Source organism: Anolis sagrei, chromosome 10 (genome assembly GCF_037176765.1).
Source record: "Anolis sagrei isolate rAnoSag1 chromosome 10, rAnoSag1.mat, whole genome shotgun sequence".
NCBI classification, from domain to species: domain Eukaryota; kingdom Metazoa; phylum Chordata; class Lepidosauria; order Squamata; family Dactyloidae; genus Anolis; species Anolis sagrei.
This window is the reverse complement of record NC_090030.1, coordinates 20,947,193-20,966,979: the sequence shown is the minus strand read 5'-3', so window position 1 is coordinate 20,966,979 and position 19,787 is coordinate 20,947,193. Positions and strand designations below refer to the sequence as shown.

Sequence of the window (19,787 nt, the reverse complement as noted above, 5' to 3'; positions counted from 1 at the left end):
TACTCACACCATCTAAAGCCCTTAGAATTGCCTACTTCTCTCTGTAAGAAGCAAGGGAGATACCTGGAGGCATAGATTTCAGTCCAGAGTTTGATTTCAGTTTCTTTTTTCACATCTTTCTAACCCTCCCTGCAAACAAAGGCACCTCAAGGAGCATAACAACCGGTCACTTTGACCATCTCAAACTGTGATTTCCATCACAGAGTGCAGTACTGGCTACTCAGGTGTGAGACATGTGAACCAGGAAAGCAGCAAGAAGGAAGTAAAGGTGAGCAGATAGAGTCACAGCATTCAAGTCATACCTGCAAGCCTCTTCTGTCCGGATTCAGAGAGGTCTCCTCTTCTCTGACCATTTCTTGATAGGAATCAGTTTTTATGGTCACCTTCGGAGATGGGGAGGAGTCTGTGAGGTTGAAACCTCATTTCTTGGCAATGGCACCTTTGGGGCATTTTCCTCCCTCTTGTTTCCTGGTCTCCTACCCCCCAGACGTTGTTCTGGACCATCCCCACCCACTGCTTCCGGGGCGGAGAGGGGTTTCCCACCATTTCAGGGGCCCCCTCCCATGGATTATGTCATTGGCCTCCTCGGATGTCACTGACCACCCCTGTAATTTGGTGGCTGGGGATGGAAATAAAAGCCCCGGCTCCACCAAACACCTTCAGACACAACTGCATCCTTCTAGAAGCACCACCACCACAACTTCTCAACTGACTCAGAGACCTGCAGCGGACACCAGGATGGTCTACACAACTCTGAAGGTAAAGCCTGGCTGCCTTTTGGGGGGTAGAGAAGCTCCCTTTATTGCCTAGAAGCCTTTCTTCTACTTTGTGAGGGAAGTACCTTTGCATTGCTTCTGAGAACAGAAAGGACCTCTAAGTTTTTGCTGGCAACAGCTTCTGTATTTCTAGCCTCTTTCTGTTGGAGTCTACAGAAGCTTGTGGCCAAATGAAACTTGTGACTCCTATGACTCTCTCTTGTTTAGTTCTGTAACAGGTTGACAAGTCTCTCTTCTCCCTCTGACTGATTTCCATTAAAGTCTCTTTCATTGTGTTCCTTTATGGAGAATGAATGCAGGCTGGGTTTGCTTGGGACCAGAGACTGAAATATTCACACACATACACACACCATACAAGGACATATCTTATAGATAGGACCCAGGTCAAAACATTTATGTTTCATATACCCCTTATAGACCAGTGGTTCTCAACCTTCCGAATGCCGCAACCCCTTAATACAGTTCCTCATAAATTTATTTTTGTTGCTACTTTATTTTGCTATCGTCATTAATCGTAATGTAAATATCTGATATGCAGGATGTATTTGGCACAAGTACCCGATACACCCAAATTTGCATACTGGTGGGGGGGGGGGGCAGTTATTGATTTTGTCATTTGGAAGTTGTAATTGCTGGGATTTATAGTTCGCCTACAATCAAAGAGCATTCTGAACTCCACCAATGATAGAAATGAACCAATCTTGGCACAGAGAACTCCCATGACCAACAGAAATGCTGGAAGGCTTTGGTGGGCATTGATCTTGAGTTGTTGTAGGTTTTTTCGGGCTATATGGCCATGTTCTAAAACATTGGGGCATCCCCTGGGCAATGTCTTTGCAGACAGCCAATTCTCTCACTCCAGAAAGGAAATTTCAGTTTCTAAACATGGCTATATGGCCATGTTTAGAACATGGCCATATAGCCCGAAAAAACCTACAACAACCCAGTGATTCCGGCTCTGAAAGCCTTCGACAATACATTGATCTTGAGTTTTGAATGTGTAATTCACCTTCATCCAAAGGGCACTGTGGACTCAAACAACGATGGATCTGGACTAAACATGGCACAAATCCTCAATGTGCCCAAATGTGAACACTGGTGGACTTTAGAGAAAATAGACCTTGACATTTGGGAGTTGTAGTTGCAGGGATGTATAGTCAGATGCGGCCCTAGGTAATTTTCAAGTAAGCAAACAGTATCCCCCCCCCCCCCCAACCAATCACTGATATATATTTTCTGTTCGTCATGGGAGTTCTGTGTGCCAAGAATGTTTCAATTCCATCACTGGTGGAGTTCAGAATGCTCTTTGATTGTAGGTGAACTATACATCCCAATAACTACAACTCGCATATGTCAAGGTCTATTTTCCCCCAAGAGCGCCTCAAGAGTGCCCCTGGGCAAAATCAACTATACTGCAAATGCGTTCTTTGCGTAATGGGTTGAGCCACCCCTATGTATAGTTCACCTACAATCAAAGAGGATTCTGAACTCCTCCGATGTTAGAATTGAGGCAAACCCCCTACACAGAACCCCCCCCCCGCCTCCTTTCTGCCTCGCACGCTCTTCCTCACCCACACATAGATACTGAGCACGCCTGCTCTTCCTTATACACAAGGAGATATCTTAGAGATGGGACTCAGGTGTAAACATTTACACTCCTTATACACCTTATAGACAGACATAGCCTGGTGGTAGCACACAGTATTTATTTATTTATTTATTTGCGACATTTATGTGCCACCCTTCTCACTCCGAAGGGAGTGGCTTACAAGATATATATACATAGAATATGTTGTATTATTAGCATAGTACAATATCAATATTATATACTACTATATACCATTATATTGTAATATTATTAGTAATATTACATGTAATATAAAATATATAATTATAATATTGCATTATTAGTAGTAGTATTATATTATATTACATTATATTATTAGTAAAACACAGGAGACAAGATGGAACTGTCTTCTGACCCCTCTTCACTCTGGCCAGAGCAGCAGTTGGTGGGGGTGGGGTGGGGGTGGGGGATCTCCCAACTGATGATATAGGCAAGAGACATGATGGAACCGTCTTCTCATTTCAATGACTGTATTTCAATGACTTTGGGAATGCAACAAAGTTTGTGTACATTGAATTGTCAGAGAGCGAAACAGTCACTCTCTCAGCCACTCAGATGGACCGTTTTGGACTTGGAATTGCAAATAAGGGACACTCAACCCGCATTCGCAGAGCCACCTGCTGGAATTTGGCTTGAGTTTTCTTATATGCTGTAACGGACTTCTGTGCCACTTTTTCTAACCAAGCCAACCCTCCTGGGCTCTGAAATGTTGTTATTTGCTCTGCAGCCTTCCTCTCCACACCCAGGTTTACTCACACGCTGAGACAGTTTCCTTTCTGTTTCGTGATGCATGGCTGTTTTAACAGCTTCAACAGTTTTTAACATGGGATTATTATCAGAGTAATGGATGAGGTTGGGGTGACCACATTTTGGTGACCTTCTCCTTTCCTCCTTTTCTCCTAGAGCTCCCACAAAGTCTTCGCTGCCTCCAGACAGGCCCACAAAGTGGCCACCAAAGGTACGTCTCTCTCAGCGCGAAGATTATCCTATTACGCGAATCTAAGGTGCACGCTAATTTTGGCAACGTAATTTAGCCAAAAGAGTGTTAGGTTTGAGTAAATACAGCATATCCCATGAGTCCCTTGGGGAGAGAGGGCAGGTTATATATAAAGAAGTATTATTATTATTATTATTATTATTATTATTATTATTATTATTATTTGAAACACAACATGATGAGTCCACAGCAGACAAGATCACTCTGCTGGTATTTGTATTGGATCACACATCGGACACTTCCCAAGTGTCTAGGACTGTGTGATGTATCGGCGAATAATGCGTGCAGATCCCAGTGGTGGCCTTTTGCAGATGGTAATTTTGTCAGCGCCGATTGTGTTTAAGTGCAGGTCAAGGTCTTTAAGCACTGCACCTAGTGTGCCGATCATCACTGGGACCACCTTGATTGGCTTGTGCCAGAGTCTTTGCAGTTCAATCTTTAAATACTCATATCGTGTCAGCTTTTCCAGTTGTTTCTCTACAATCCTGCTGTCACCTGGAATTGCAACATCAACGATCCATACTTCGTTTTTTAACTCAATTGTGAGGTCAGGAGTATTATGCTCCAAAACTCTGTCTGTCTGAATCCGGAAGTCCCAGAGTTGCTTTTTCTGTAACTTTTTCTGTAACTTTTTCCGGCTTGTGATCCTACCAGTTCGTTGTCACAGGCAGGTGGTATTTGTGGTACAAGTTCCAATGAATCATCTGAGTAACGGTGTTGTGCCTCTGCTTGTAGTCTGTCTGCGTGATCTTCTTGCAGCAGCTCAGGATGTGATCTATTGTTTCATCTGCTTCCTTGCAGAGTCTAATTATTATTATTATTATTGTTATTATTATTATTATTATTATTATTATTATTATTACACAACAAGATGAGTCCACAGCAGACAAGATCACTCTGCTGGCATTATTATTGTTACTATTATTATTATTATTATTATTATTATTATATTTTGCTCCCTTTTTTCCCTTTGCAGCCCGGGAGAGGGTTGCTCCAGAGGAGACGGTCACTGGCACCTTTGCCTCCTTCATTCATGGTGTCCGCCCCGACCTCCTGTCCGAAATGGTGCGCCACCGGAGCAAGCGCATGATTCTGGACAGCATTGGGGTGGGGCTGGTGGGCAGCACAACCCACGTCTTCGACATCGCCCTCCACTTTTGCCAGGTAAGGACCGGATCAGAGCCACCATTCAGATGCCCACAGATGCTAGAGGTCAAGGGACTGTGCAAATCAATGTTTGACTTCAAGGCCCATCTCAGCAAGTCAGGAACAGCCCACTCTCTTTTTTATTTTGATGTATAGAATCATCGATTCATTGAGTTGGAAGAGACCCCAAAGGCCATCTAGTCCAACCCCCTTCTTTCTACCAGGCAACATCACCTGAGCCCTCCTTGCAGATGGCCATCCAGCCTCTGCTTCAAAGAAGGGACCCCCAAGACCAACCCAGTCTATTGCTGTCAGGCAGGAAGGCACAATCCTTTCTGTCCCGACAGATGGCCATGTATCCTCTGTTTCAAAACCTCAAGAAAAGGAGGCTACTCCCAGGCAGCAGCATATTCCACTTAGATGTGTATATGTTTATGGCGCAGTGGGTTAAACCCCTGAGCCGGTAGGACTGAAGACCAACAGGTTGCAGGTTCAATTCCGGGGAGAGGCGGATGAGCTCCCTCTATCAGCTCCAGCTCCTCATGTGGGGACATAAGAGGAGAACCTCCCACAAGGATGGTAAAACATCAAACATCCCGGCGTCCCCTGGGCAACGTCCTTGCAGATGGCCAAATCTCTCACACCAGAAGCGACGTGCAGTTTCTAAGTTGATCCTGACACGAAAAAAAAATATATTACAAATTTTGAAAAAATTCTGTTCCTGGTTTGAAAGTGTTGTTTCCTGTTTAATTGTGAGACCTTACTTTGAAAGTAGTTGTTCTACTCCAGAAACTTAGTTTTTTTGTGCCTGCCATTTTGAACCTTTTGTGCAGTCTGCAAAAACAAAGTTTTGGCAAATTAATAAACCTTTTCCATGTTTTTACGAGAAAACCAATTAGAAAATGACGGGAACAAACACCATGTTACGTCATGGTGTAATTTACAGTGATTTTCCAGCTATATATTGGTCTCATCTAAAATGTCATTTTTCAATATTGTCAATTCATGGATAAGGACACATATTTAGCAACATTTGCAAAATTGGTATGGAAAAAATTGTTTGTTCATCCCATTGAAATACCACTTTGTATAGTGAAAAGCCCGGTGGCGCAGTGGGTTAAACTGCTGAGCTGTTGAGCTTGTTGACTGAAAGGTCGCAGGTTTGAATCATGGGAGCAGGGTGAGCTTCCGCCGTTAGCCCCAGCTTCTGCCAACCTAGCAATTTGAAAACATGCAAATGTGTGTAGATCAATAGGTCCCGCTCCAGCTGGAAGGTAATGGCACTTCATGCAGTCATGCTGGCCACATGACCTTGGAGGTGTCTACGGACAACGCCGGTTCTTCGACTTAGAAATGAGATGAGCACCACACCCCAAAGTTGGACACGACTGGACTTAATGTCAGGGGAAAACCTTTACCTTATGGTGAAAAGCATTTAAACCAAAATTGGAGAAGGATGTCCTTCCAGATCCTGGACTTTGAGAGCACAATTGAGGTTTTCATGGCAAGTTCCATTTACCTTGCTATTTCCCATCTTGAATTATTTTCCTCTTTGGGATGTTCCTCATCTTCACCCGCCCCATTGGCACAATGGGTAAAACCTTTGTGCCAGCAGGACTGCGGACTGTCAGGTCAGCGGTTCAAACACAGGGAGAGTGGGTTGAGCTCCCTCTGTTAGCTCCAGTTCCCCATTAGGGGACAGGAGAGAAGCCTCCCACAAGGATGGTAAAACCAAAAAGATCTGGGCGTCCCCTGGGCAACATGCTTGCAGATGGCCAATTCTCTCGCACTAGAAGTGCCGGGACTGTGGCACAACTGGTTGGGAGTTAGCAGCATTAAGATCACTACTGACTGAAAGGTCATGAGTTCGAAACCATCCTGGCTTGGAGTGAGCTTCCAACCAATTTGTGTAGCTTGTTGTCGACTTTTGAAGCCTGAAAGATAGTTGCATCTGTCAAGTAGGAAATTTAGGTACCACTTATTTGGGGAGTCTAATTTAGCTAATTTACAAGGCCATAAAAATCTCCAGCAAGTATGCAAAGAATGAGGAAGTACTTCATCAGTGACGGTGAAGTGACAGCTCCCCTGGTGGCCAGAAGCTGTAATGTTAAATAGCCTCTGAGTGTCTGTCTATATATGTTGTGTGTCTATGGCATTGAATGTTTGCCATGTATATGTACATTCTCCCCTGCAGGGTGAGAAGGGCGGAATATAAATACTGTAAATAAAATAAATAAATAGAACTTTGCTGCAGTTTTTCAAGCCGCTTTTGACATGGAAAAAAAATCACCTGTTTACCGGCTTCAGATGCAACATGGTCTTTCCCACATTGGAAACAGTTGGATTTGAATAGGAAGAATTTTGTTATCTTTAGTTTTGGAAGAATGTGGTAAAAATTCAAAATGTCACAATTAGGACAAGAAGAGCTTAAAAAGCAACTGAATGCAGGGAATGATTAGGGCTCTGCATCTTACCTGCATGTCATGCGCTTCTCTGATGCCGTCTTTCTTTCTCCTGGACAGGAAACCTTCTCTTCCAGCCCAGTGAGCTCAGTTTATGGGAGGAAAGGTCTCAAGATGTCTCCTCCTCTGGCTGCGTTTGCCAACGGAGTGGCGGTAAGGCATTCTCCACCCTTTCTGGAGAGGGAAGATTGGGCGGGTGATGCCAGAAGGAGCCTCACATGGACACAAAATGCAATTCCCAAGTTACAAACATCCAACTTACAAACGACTTATAGTTACAAACGGGGTGAGACAACAGTAATGGGAGGAATCTCCCCCTCTGAAGGGAAATCCACTCCTGGAAGAGTTATTGTCAGGGGGGAAGGTGTCTCCACTGAAGCATTATCACAACAAGTCACAATTATCACCATTTTTTTTTCAAAATCCAATGATCACAGGTAAAGAAAGTGAGGTGGAATCTTCCAAACAGGGGCACAGACCGCAAAGGAAACACCACAGGGGTGTTAGCTCTCCCCTATCCCATCCAAAGCATGCACACACGCACACACATACATATACATGGCTGAAGTTACATTTCAAAATGTACCTGTTCCGAATTACATACAAATCCAATGTAAGAACAAACCTATAGAACTTATCTTGTTTGTAACATGGGGATGTCCAGTATGACTTTTGTAGCCTACCTTTTTCTGCCATTCTATTCAAAGTCACCTCACCATCAACGGAAGTCACCAATATAGTCTCAAGAATAGATTGGAAAAACTACATATTTGAACTACAGCCCCGGTGGTGCCGTGGGTTAAACTGCTGAGCTGCTGAACTTGCTGACCGAAAGTTGGTGGTTCAAATCCGGGGAGTGGGGTGATCTTCCACTGTTAGCCCCAGCTTCTGCCAAACTAGCAGTTCAAAACCATGCAAATGTGAGTAGATCAATAGGTACCGCTCCAACGGAAAGGTAATGGCACTCCATGCAGTCATGCCAGCCAAATCACTTTGGAGATGTCTATGGACAACGCCAGCTTTTCAGCTTCGAAATGGAGATGAGCACCAACCCCCAGAGTCGGACACGACTGGACTTAATGTCAAGGGGAAACCTTTACTTTACTACATTCCTAGAACACTAAATAGCCTCCCTCCATCAGTTCCAAAAGAAGGAATATGGGAGTGACTTGTTCCCCATCAGTGCAAGCCTTCCTATTGTGCTCCCACCAGAGCTGAGAAACATAGTTGGACTATAATTCCCATAATCTACAAGAAATGATATTCCTTCTGAATGTTAGGAAGAACTTCCTGACTGTGAGAGCTGTTCAGCAGTGGAACTCTCTGCCCTGGAGTGTGGTGGAGGCTCCTTCTTTGGAGGCTTTTAAACAGAGGCTGGATAGCCATCTGTCAGGGGTGCTTTGAATGCAATTTTTCTGCTTCTTGGCAGGGGGTTGGACTGGATGGCCCATGAGGTCTCTTCCAACTCTTTGATTCTATGAATTCCCACTCCTTACATTGTATCTCTTGTTGTTGAATTTGATTTATTCCGTGGAACTATGCCATGTTTAGATCACTCTCGGTATGTCTATTAAGTCCATTGTGAGGTCTCTGGGAGCTATACAGAGATGGGTTTTACATGTCTAAGATGCACCAGATATAGGGAAGCTGAATCCGGCTCTTTTGCCTGGGCTGTCTCCTAACCTGTGCCTTTGTTTTGCAGTCCCACTCCATGGACTTTGATGACACCTGGCACCCGGCCACTCACCCTTCGGGGGCCGTCCTGCCGGCCCTCTTGGCTGCCTCCCAGATGCTACCAGCCTCCTCCAGGCCCTCTGGCCGTGACTTCCTCCTGGCCTTCAACGTGGGCATCGAGGTCCAGGGCCGGCTCTTGCGCTTCTCCCGAGAGGCCAGCAACATCCCAAAGAGGTACAGCCTCATTGTGTGTCCTCCTTTCCGTTGACATGGCTACTTTTGGGTGCTTTAGGTGAAGGGGGACAATTCTTTGCTATTTTGGAAACAGGGGACATTCATGCCCAGCTACAAGGGAGATGGGAGCCATTTGCAGAAGTCCATAATACAACAGCTACAACTGGGTCTGGTGTTTGCAGAAAGCAATGGCCAGATAGCTCTCCTCCAGGGCTACAAAATACCTGGAAGGCATATCTATCTATCAACTGACCAACCAACCAATCGACCGACCTTAGAACTAGTAATTTCAAACCAGTGCACTTTGAATGAATATTATGATGGAATTAATATTATTATGGTCACAGACTAGGAATGTAAAACTTTACAAAACTTTTAAAGACATTGGTTCTCAACCTGTGGGTCCTCAGGTGTTTTGGCCACAACTCCCAGAAATCCCAGCCAGTTTACCAGCTGTTAGGATTTCTGGGAGTTGAAGACCAAAACATCTGGGAACCCATAGGTTGAGAACCATTGTTTTAAGCATTAAGACCAGAAATTCACATCATTAAAAGTGGAAAGTCCGTAATATGGAGTTGATCTACACAATTTAATATAAGATATATAACATCTGTGAGTATGGATAATTAAATGAATAAATTATAACTTTATCCTCTAAAATTATCCACAAACTGGTTTACGGTGAGATTTCCGGGCTGTCTGGCCGTGTTCCAGAAGCATTCTCTCCTGACGTTTCGCCCACATCTATGGCAAGCATCCTCAGAGGTTGTGAGGTCTGTTGGAAACTAGCAAGTGGGGTTTATATATCTATGGAATGTCCAGAGTAGGAGAAAGAACTCCAGGCTTTGAAGCTGCAAGGCTATTCAGTGCTAATCAAGGTGGTCAGTTGCAACATTCACACTTGCCTCCAACTGGCAAGAGTTCTTTCTCCCACCCTGGATATTATTCCACAGATAAATAAACCCTTCCAGTATTTTCTGTTCATCATGGGAGTTCTGTGTTCCAAGTTTGGTTCAGTTCCATTGTTGGTGAAGTTCAGAATATTCTTTGAATGTAGGTGAACTATAAATCCCAGTAACTACAACTCCCAAGTGAGAAAATCAACCTCCCCACCAACCCTACCATTACGATTCATACCAGTATTCAAATGTGGGTGTATGGGGTATTTGTGCCAAATTTGGTAAAGTTGATGAAAATACATCCTGCATATCATATATTTACATTACGATTCATACCAGTAGCAAAACTACACTTACGAAGTAGCAACAAAAATAATCTTATGGTTGGGGTCACAACAACATGAGGAACTATATTAAGGGGTCACAGCATTAGAAAGCTTGAGAGTGAATAAAAATGCATCCTGCATATAAAATATTTACATTACGATTCATACCAGTAGCAAAACTACAGTTACGAAGTAGCAATGAAAACAACTTTATGGTTGGTGTCACCACAACATGAGGAACTGTATTAAGGGGTCACATTAGGCAGGTTGTGAAACACTGCTCTAAGTGTTTATTTCCTTTAGTTGTTTCTATCCATGTTTTAGTCATTGCTGTTTAATCCGTCTTTCTGGGCCTCTCCCTTGACCTCTTTGGCCTTTCCCTCCTAGATTCCACCCTCCCTCCGTGGTGGGCACTCTGGGCAGCGCTGCAGCGACCGCCAAGCTCCTCTCCCTTGATGCTGCCCGGTGTGGCCATGCTTTGGCCATTGCGGCCTCGTTGGCCGGGGCACCCATGGCCAATGCTGCTACCTCAGCCAAGCCCTTCCATGTTGGCAATGCCACGCGCCTGGGGCTGGAAGCCGCGCTATTGGCTGCCCGGGGGATTGAGGCCAATCCCCGCATCCTGGATGATGTCCCTGGCTGTGCCGGGTTCAGTGCTTTCTACGGCGACTACGATCCCAGGCCACTGGCCCTGCAGCCGGAGGGCCATGAGTTCCTCCTTGAGGAGCAGGACATCGCCTTCAAGAGCTTCCCGGCCCATCTGGGCATGCACTGGACGGTGGAAGCTGCCCTCTCAGCCAGGAACCTCTTGGTCAATCATTATGGGCGTTTCTCTCCCTCGGACGTCCGCACCATTATCCTGAGGGTACCCGTCTCCAAGTACATCAACCGGCCCTTCCCCGAATCGGAGCATGAGGCCCGACACTCCTTCCAGTTCAACGCCAGCACGGCCCTTTTGGACGGTGAGGTGGGCATCTCCTCCTTCGACGACCACCAGATCCGGCGCCCAGAGCTGGCCCAGCTCCTCTCCAAGGTGGTGGTGGAGCACCCAGAGGACAACCCGGCCAGCTTTGAGAAGATGTACGCGGAGGTGGCCCTGGTCCTGCAGGATGGGGATGTTCTGACAGGGCGCTGCAACACCTTCTACGGCCACTGGAGGAGGCCCCTGAGCAGGGAGTCGCTCCTGAGGAAGTTCCGGTCCAACGCTTCCCAGGTGCTTCCCGAAGACAAGGTCGAGAGCATCGTCCAAATAGTGGATGACCTGGAAAGCCTTCCTGACAGCGCATTGCTGGCCTCTTGCTTGTAGAACAGTGGGAAGCCTCACTCCAACATGGAACAGACTCAACATTTCAAGGACACTGTCTCCTCCTATTTTAAATGATGATGATGAATAGTGTGAATCTTACACCTGATATTATTTATCACCCGCTGTTTCCTTTCAGGGATTAAATTTCCCTTGTTCTGCTGGTCAGACAAAAATCAAGTGCTTGAGAGGTTCATTGAACTGCTTTCCAAAGCAGGATTTTGATTCATTTTTTTTAGTTGTGTCAGGAGTGACTTGAGAAACTGCAAGTTGCTTCTGGTGTGAGAGAATTGGCCGTCTGCAAGGACGTTGCCCAGGGGATGCCCGGATGTATTGATGTTTTTACCATCCTTGTAGGAGGCTTCTCTCATGTCGCCGCATGAGGAGCTGGAGCTGACAGAGGGAGCTCATCTGCACCCTTCCCGGATTTATATGGATTTGATCCATATGGAATTGTATGACAATGCCCCCCCCCCCACAAAAAAAACCTCCCAAATTTTAAATCATCTTGTTTAATTTTGCATTATTATCACACCTCAGATTTGAGTATCTGATGCTGACATTTCAGTCATAAGCTGACTTTGGATATTAAGTGTAAAAAAGCAAAGTTTTCCCCTTGATATTAAGTCAAGTCATGTCCGATTCTGGGGGTCGTGCTCCTCTCCATTTCTAAGCCGAAGAGCTGGCATTGTCTATAGACACCTCCAAGGTCATGTGGCTGGCATGACTGCATGGAGCGCCGTTACCTTCTCGCTAAAGTGGTACCTATTGATCTACTCACATTTGCATGTTTTTGAACTCCTAGGTTGGCAGAAGCTGGGGCTAACAGTGGGAGCTCACCCCGCTCCCTGGAATCGAACTGCCAACCTTTCAGTCAGCAAGTTCTACCTGCGGTTTAACCTGCTGCACTACCAGAGGCTCCTATATTAAGTGTATGTATTCTCAAAAATCAGAGTTTTTTTGAGAATACATGCTGATGCCTTACTTGACCAAACAAACTTTCCCCAGCTGTTTCCCTTTTAAATGGCTTTCTTTCTTTCTGTCTTGTATTACTAGTGATTCATGTTCTTAAATTATGCAATATATTTATAAATCATTTGTAAGGATGAAGAAAACTCAATAAATTATTTCCATTATCGAAGTTGACTTTCAGTATATGTTTTCCAACGAAACTGAATCTTACAATTCATCTATATATATAAAAATGCTCTGTGCATAATGAGTACCGTATATTCCGGCATATAAGACGACTGGGCGTATAAGACGACCCCCAACTTTTCCAGTTAAAATATAGAGTTAAGACGACTCCCATGCATAAGACTACACCCGCGTATAAGACGACCCCTGACTTTTGAGAAGATTTTCTTGGGTTAAAAAGTAGTCTTATACGCCAGAATATACTGTACCTTAAAAACAAAGGAACCAATGAACGAAATCACACCAAATTTGGCAACAAAATGTCTCACAACACAGGGAGTGACCATCACTCAAAAAATTATGATTTTGTCATTTGGGAGTTGTAGTTGCTGTGATTTATAGTTCACCTACAATCAAAGAGCATTTTGAACTCCATCAACAATGGAATTGAACCAAACTCCCATGACCAACAGAAAATACTGGAAGGGTTTGGAGGGCATTGACCGTGAGTTTGGGAGTTGTAGTTCACCTACATCCAGAGAGCACTGTGGACTCAAACAATGACGGATCTGGACCAAACTTGGCACAAGCGCTCAATACGCCCAAATATGAACACAGATGGAGTTTGGGAGAAATAGACCTTGACATTGGGAGTTATAGTCACTGGGATTCACAGTTCACCTTCAATCAAAGAACATTCTGAACCCCACGAATGACAAAATCGGGGCAAACTTCCCACAGAGAACCCCCATAACCAACAGAAAATACTTAAGGCCATCCAATCCAACTCCCTTCATCAGGGCAAGAAAACATAATCAAAGTCCTCCTGACAAAGAGCCATCCATAGATAGATAGATAGATAGGGAGTTGTAGTTGCTGGGATTTATAGTTCACCTACAATCAAATAGCATGATAAAATTGAACCAACCAGGGCATACAGGACTTCCATGACCAACAGAAAACACTAGAAGGGTTTGGTGAGCATTGACCTTGTGTTTGGGAGTTGTAGTTCACCTACATTCAGAAACTATCATGGACTCAAACAATGATAGATCTGGACCCACCTTGGGACGAATATTCCATATGCCCAAATATGAACACAGATAGAGTTTGGGGGAAATAGACCTTGACATTTGGGAGTTGTAGTTACTGGGATTTATAGTTCACCTATAATCAAAGAGTGTTCTGAACCCCACTAACGACAGAATTGGGCCAAACTTCCCACACAGAACCCCCATGACCAACAGAAGATACTCAAGGCCATCCAGTCCAACTCCTTTCACCAGGACAAGAAAACATAATCAAAGCCCTCCTGACAAAGAGCCATCCAGCCATAGATATAGATAGATATGATTCACACATACACTGATATAGTATCATAGATTTGAAAGACCCCTGAAGAAGGACAATGATATCCTGCATGTTCCAGAGTGGGCAAACCAGACACTTTCCACATCAACACTGCCAAAGAAACAGCAAGAAATACTCATTACCCACAAGCATAAAGAAATTACATATATTAGAAACCAACACTTTCTCATTACTTTATTTTCCAGATCAACAGACTGGGCCACAGCAACGCGTGGCAGGGGACAGCTAGTATATTTATATAATCCATATTGTTGGGGAGGTCTGATTTTTCTATAACCACTACTGTTGGCAGGGCCAAATTCAAGCGTTTGACTCCTTCTTTCTCTCTCTCTTTTAATTCTTCTCTCTGGTCTTTTGAAAATGGCATGGCTGCCATCTAATGGTGAACCACCGAAAGCTATGGATAGAAAGAATGGCTGGAATGTGGAATCTTGCTGGGGCTTTGCATTCTCTGCAAGTGGACTTTACCTTGCAGAATGTAGCACTGACTAAATCCCAGAACGGATTTACAAAGTGAAGGGTTGTCCTTGGTCCTACTACCCACAAATCAAACTAGAACTGAGCATGGATGATATTTTCAGACCTGAAAATGGAGTGGACAGACATTGCTGATGCAGAGATGAATTTATTATGGCTCTAACTCTTTGCCATAGTTAGAGACTTCCAGAAGGTTCTGGTCAGGATCTCGGAAGTAAACGGACCTTATTGGACCCATTGCCCCTGTTCTGGACACTGGACCTTCTTCAATTTTGACCCCACAGGCCTGCAAGCAATGAAAGAGAGTGAATTATTATTATTATTATTATTATTATTATTATTATTATTATTAATTTGCATCCCACTTTTTCCCCAGAACTGGGATCCAAAGCAGCTCAATCTTAAAAACAAGTTAAAAAGCAGAAACTGGGTTGTTGTAGGTTTTCTGGGCTGTATGGCCATGTTCTAGAAGCATTCTCTCCTGATGTTTTGTCTCCATCTATGGCAGGCATCCCCAGAGGTTGTGAGATCCCACAACCTCTGAGGATGCCTGCCATAGATGCAGGTGAAACGTCAGAAGAGAATGCTTCTAGAACATGGCCATAAACCCAAAAAAACCTACAACAACCTAGTGATTTTGGCCATGAAAAACTTTGACAATACATAAAAACCAGAAAGTATATTATGCTTTATTAAACTGTGTTTCCCATAAGTGGACAAGGAATATCCAAGTAAGGATATACCTTGACCAAACTAGAATGGAACAACATTGTGACTTCCCTAAGCTGAGCATTAATCGATGCAGCCTAGGATTGCAATAGCCTTTTTTGCTGCTGCATCACAGGGAGAGAGGCCTCTTCTGGCCTATCCTCCTCCTCTTGGATAAACAGTATAGAGAATGTATAGGCCTGACCCTCAAGTGCTCCGTGAGTGTCTCCAGAGGCATTTCCGTGATGAAGCAGATGTCCAAGGAGCCCGGCGTGGGACGGAGGGCTTTGGGCTCAAACTCCTTCCCCGTTTCATGGAGGTTGATCTTCTGGTTCCCAAAATGCAGGGCTTTGCGGTTTCCCTGTTTAGTAGAACAAAAAGGACACCAAATGGATGTGTGGATCGTAACTGGAAGAGACTCCAAAGGACATCCAATCCAGACATCATCAAAGCCCTCCCAAAAGATAGCCATCCAGCCTGTCATAGAATTATAGAGTTGGAAGGGACTCCAAAGGGCATCCAGTCCAGCCTTCTTCTTTCTGCCAGGCAGGAAAAGCACAATCAAAGCACCCCTGACAGGTGGCCATCCAGCCTCTGTTTAAAAGCCTCCAGTGAAAGAGCTTCCATTGGACTCCGAGGCAGAGAGTTCCACTGCTGAACGGCTCTTTTAAACAGTGGCACCTAGTTAGGAAATGCCCTCTTTAGGAAGAATTGCCTGGCATTGATTTTTTTAAAAATCCATCTTTTAGAAAACCCCTAAAGTTTGGAGTTTGAGCATCTTTGGGTCTTTTCAGCCTTAGTACCTTGAAGGAGACCACCTCCATGCCCAGCACCTTGGAGTAGAAGGCTACAGTGTCTGCAATGCTCCTCACGGTCATCACCACATGGTCCACGCCTAGAATGAGACCACGGTGAGGCGGTGGTGGGGTGGCACCGTTCCCTCCTTGAGACATGGCTTGAGAGCTGCGAACCTGGGAAGCACAGGAAAAAATGAGGTCTCCTCCACTCAAGGCATGTGATGTCCCATAACCTCCTTGGGAGGTCTCTAAAGACACCATCTGCACTGACCACTTAGGCCAGGCTCAAACTGGTATAGAGGAAAGCAGATTTGCATGTCCACACAGCCATTCATAGAAACATAGAGATGGAAGAGACCCCAAAAACTCCATGTCTGTTTCTGTTTCTCTATTTGAATCTGTATCTCCATCTGTATTTCCATCTGCATATGCATCTACATCTGTATTGTATCTGTATCTATATCTATCATAGAATCCTAGAGTTGACCAACCATTGTATGTACATGTGTACTATATCTACGAGGGTTGAATGAAAAGTAATGCCTCCACCTTCGTAACTCCTAAACAGATGTCAGTATAGATATGTAGCAGGTACTGGCTTGTTCAGTAGACTCTCCTCTACAGTTCCATTTTGGCAGGAAGCCTTAGCATTGAATGGTTGTGTTGTTAAAGTGCGAAGAATGGAACCCTGCACAGACAGTCGGTCAATGCGACTTAAGCAACATGCAGTCATTGAATTCTTGACAGCAGAAGGTGTCACCCCAAAGGAGATTCATCAGAGAATGCAAGCTGTTTATGGCGATTGTTTTGATGTGAGTACTATGCATCTTTGGGTAAGTAAGTTTAAAGATGTTGAAGTGGGAACATCTGACTTGCGTGACAAAGAGTTGGACGTCCTGTGACAGCAACCACCGAGTTTCACAAGCAAAAGGTTGACAGATTGATTCAGGACAATCGTCGCATTACTCAGAGAGAAATTTAAGCATAATCGGCATTTCACAAGAACATGTGGGTCACATTATTGCTTTGCCTGGAACTCATTACCTGGAGAGATCAGGAATGCCCCTTCACTAAAACCTGGCTCTTCCGCAGCGCCTTTGGCGAGTAGGTGCACAACATGATATTAACGTTTCTGCCACTGGAGTACACACCCTCCAAATGGGAAGTTTAGTTTCACAACTCTGTTTGTTTTTATGCACTCCCTGCAAACAACCTGCTCCTATTTTTATCTCATTAGTGTCTTTTAATTGTTTTATCCTGTACATGTGGCCCGCCCACTGTTATTGTGACTGTGTTTACTGTCTTCTTTCTTTCTTTCTTTCTTTCTTTCTTTCTTTCTTTCTTTCTTTCTTTGTAATTTTGATGATGTTGTTTGTTGTCTATGTTTTTGGTTTTATTTCGGTGTAATATGTTGTCTGGGCTTGGCCCCATGTAAGCCGCTCCGAGTCCCCACTGGGGAGATGGTGGCAGGGTATAAATAAAGATTATTATTATTATTATTATTATTATTATTATTATTATCATCATCATCAGAAGATCTGTGCACGATGGGTACCCAGGATACTGACACCCGAAATGAAAGCGTACAGACTTCTTCCATGAGGGCTTCAGAAAACTTGTTCATCGTTGGCAGAAATGTATCCAGTTAGGTTCTTGTGGGTTTTCTTGGGCTATAGGGCCATGTTCTAGAGGCATTTCTCCTGACGTTTCGCCTGCATCTATGGCAAGCATCCTCAGAGGTAGTGAGGTCTGTTGGAAATAGGACAATGGGTTTATATATCTGTGGAATGGCTGGGGTGGGGCAAAGAGCTCTTCTCTGCTAGAGCTGAGTGTGAATGTTTCAACTGACCACCTTCATTAGCATTTGAAGGCCTGCCTGAGCCTGGGAAAATCTTTTGTTGAGAGGTGTTAAGATGTGCCTGGTTGTTTCCTCTCTGCTGTTTTGCTGTTGTAATTTTAGAGTTTTTTAATACTGGTAGCCAGATTTTGTTTATTTTCATGGTCTCTTCCTTTCTGTTGAAATTGTCCACATGCTTGTATCCAATTGTCTGGTGATTATGTGGGAAAGTGAATAGTGGTAGTTAAAGAGCACATTCTAAGGATTATTTCTGCATTTGATTTATTAAAATATTCCCATCCAAAACCAAGTAACGAAGGTGGAGGCATTACTTTTCATTCAACCCTTGTATCTCCGTTTCCATTTCCTTCTCTATCTATCTATCTATCTATCTATCTATCTATCTATCTATCTATCTATCTATATCAGGCATGGACAAACTTTGGCCCTCCTGGTGTTTTGGACTTCAACTCCCATAATTCCTAACAGGCTCAGGCTCTTTCCTTTTCCCCCTCAGCTGCTTAAGCAGCAATGCTGCAGGACTAAACACCACAATTATGTAATGCTACCCACATCACATGGGATAAGATCTTAAGTCTAAAGGTGAGGGCAGGAATGGGGAAATGGCCTTAGAGGGCCGCATCTGGCGCAGGGGCCATAGTTTGGGGATCTCTCAGCTTAAGGGGCCCCATTTGGGTGCAGGACCCACACTTTTAAAAACCCTGCTTTGGACCACTCACGACTCAGGACATATGCTGTCCACCTGGATTCACCAGCCACTTGCTTTCTCCTCCTCCTCCTCCTAATTGCATGCAGAGAAAAGCGGTTTTTAGGCATGACTGAGAATGAATGCAGAAGAAACTAGGAGAGCAGGACTACCTGAAAGGAGCGCTGCAAAGTCAGCAGTTGGGGTGCCCTTCGGCTCAGCATTTCCTGGAGGTGGAGTCCAGCACCTGGCAGGTTTGGCAGGCACCTGCTCCTTGCAAAGGTTGGTCCTCCCTGGAGAACCAGGCTTGGCTGCACGCACAAAGTGAGGGTTAGGTCACACACTGATAATTTATTGTTACACTATGTCATGCATTTTCTATTATTGGATTTAAAATGTCATTTCCTAATTGGTTCTATCATAAAAACATGGAAAAAAGTTTATTAAATTGCAAATATTTTGTTTTGGTAGGAGGGACATCCTGCAGCACATTTGGCTATAGTTTATTTATTTATTTTTATTTATTTACTAGCCGTCCCCTGCCACGCGTTGCTGTGGCCCAGTCTGGTGATCTGGAAAAGAAAGTAATGAGAAAGTGTTGGTTGCTAATATATGTAATTTATTTATGCTTGTGGGTAAACAGTAATTGATTTTGATTTGTGAAGGGAGTTTGACTGGATGGTCTTAACTATTTTCTATTGGTCATAGGGGTTCTATGTGGGAAGTTTGCTCCAATTCTATCGTTCGTGGGGTTCAGAGTGCTCTTTGATTGTAGGTGAATTATAAATCCCAGCAACTACAACTCCCAAATGTCAAGGTCTATTTCCCCCAAACTCCACCTGTGTTCATATTTGGGCATATGGAATACTCATGCCAAGTTTGGTCCAGATCCATCATTGTTTGAGTCCACAGTGTCTCTAGATGTAGGTGAACTACAACTCCAAAACTCAAGGTCAATGCCCAACAAACTCTTCCAGTGTTTTCTGTTGGTCATGGGAGTCCTGTGTGCCACACTTGGTTCAATTCCATCATTGGTGGAGTTCAGAATAGTCTTTGATTGTAGGTTAACTATAAATCCCAGCAACTACAACTCCCAAATGAATTTTTATGAGTGATTGTCACTCCTTGCGTTAGTAAGTGTCTTGTGGCCAAATTTGGTGTCAATTCCTCCAGTGGTTTTGAGTTATGTTAATCCCACAAACAAACATTACTTTTTTATTTATATACATTTACTGTATTTTATACTGTCCCTCTCAACCCTCAGGCGACTCGAAGCTGTTTACAAGGCAAAATTCAATGCCACAAAAGTA

The 19,787-nt window shown here is 44.1% G+C and overlaps 2 protein-coding genes across 2 annotated transcripts; one reads left to right on the top strand and one right to left on the bottom strand.

The window, feature by feature from the left end:
* Positions 1–570: 570 nt before the first annotated feature.
* LOC132763208 (cis-aconitate decarboxylase-like) lies at positions 571–11,847 on the top strand. The gene is made up of 6 exons (XM_060756590.2): positions 571–759; positions 3,307–3,361; positions 4,377–4,564; positions 7,069–7,161; positions 8,711–8,916; positions 10,529–11,847. The coding sequence occupies exons 1-6, from the start codon at positions 571–573 to the stop codon at positions 11,445–11,447; spliced, it is 1,650 nt and encodes a 549-aa protein (XP_060612573.2). The 3' UTR covers positions 11,448–11,847.
* Positions 11,848–14,442: 2,595 nt separating this feature from the next.
* GLOD5 (glyoxalase domain containing 5) lies at positions 14,443–18,729 on the bottom strand. Its single transcript, XM_060756528.2, has 4 exons — positions 18,651–18,729; positions 15,941–16,108; positions 15,343–15,498; positions 14,443–14,715 (listed from the first exon to the last, which is right to left on the bottom strand). The coding sequence occupies exons 1-4, from the start codon at positions 18,699–18,701 to the stop codon at positions 14,581–14,583; spliced, it is 510 nt and encodes a 169-aa protein (XP_060612511.2). The 5' UTR covers positions 18,702–18,729; the 3' UTR covers positions 14,443–14,580.
* Between the last annotated feature and the right edge of the window lie 1,058 nt (positions 18,730–19,787).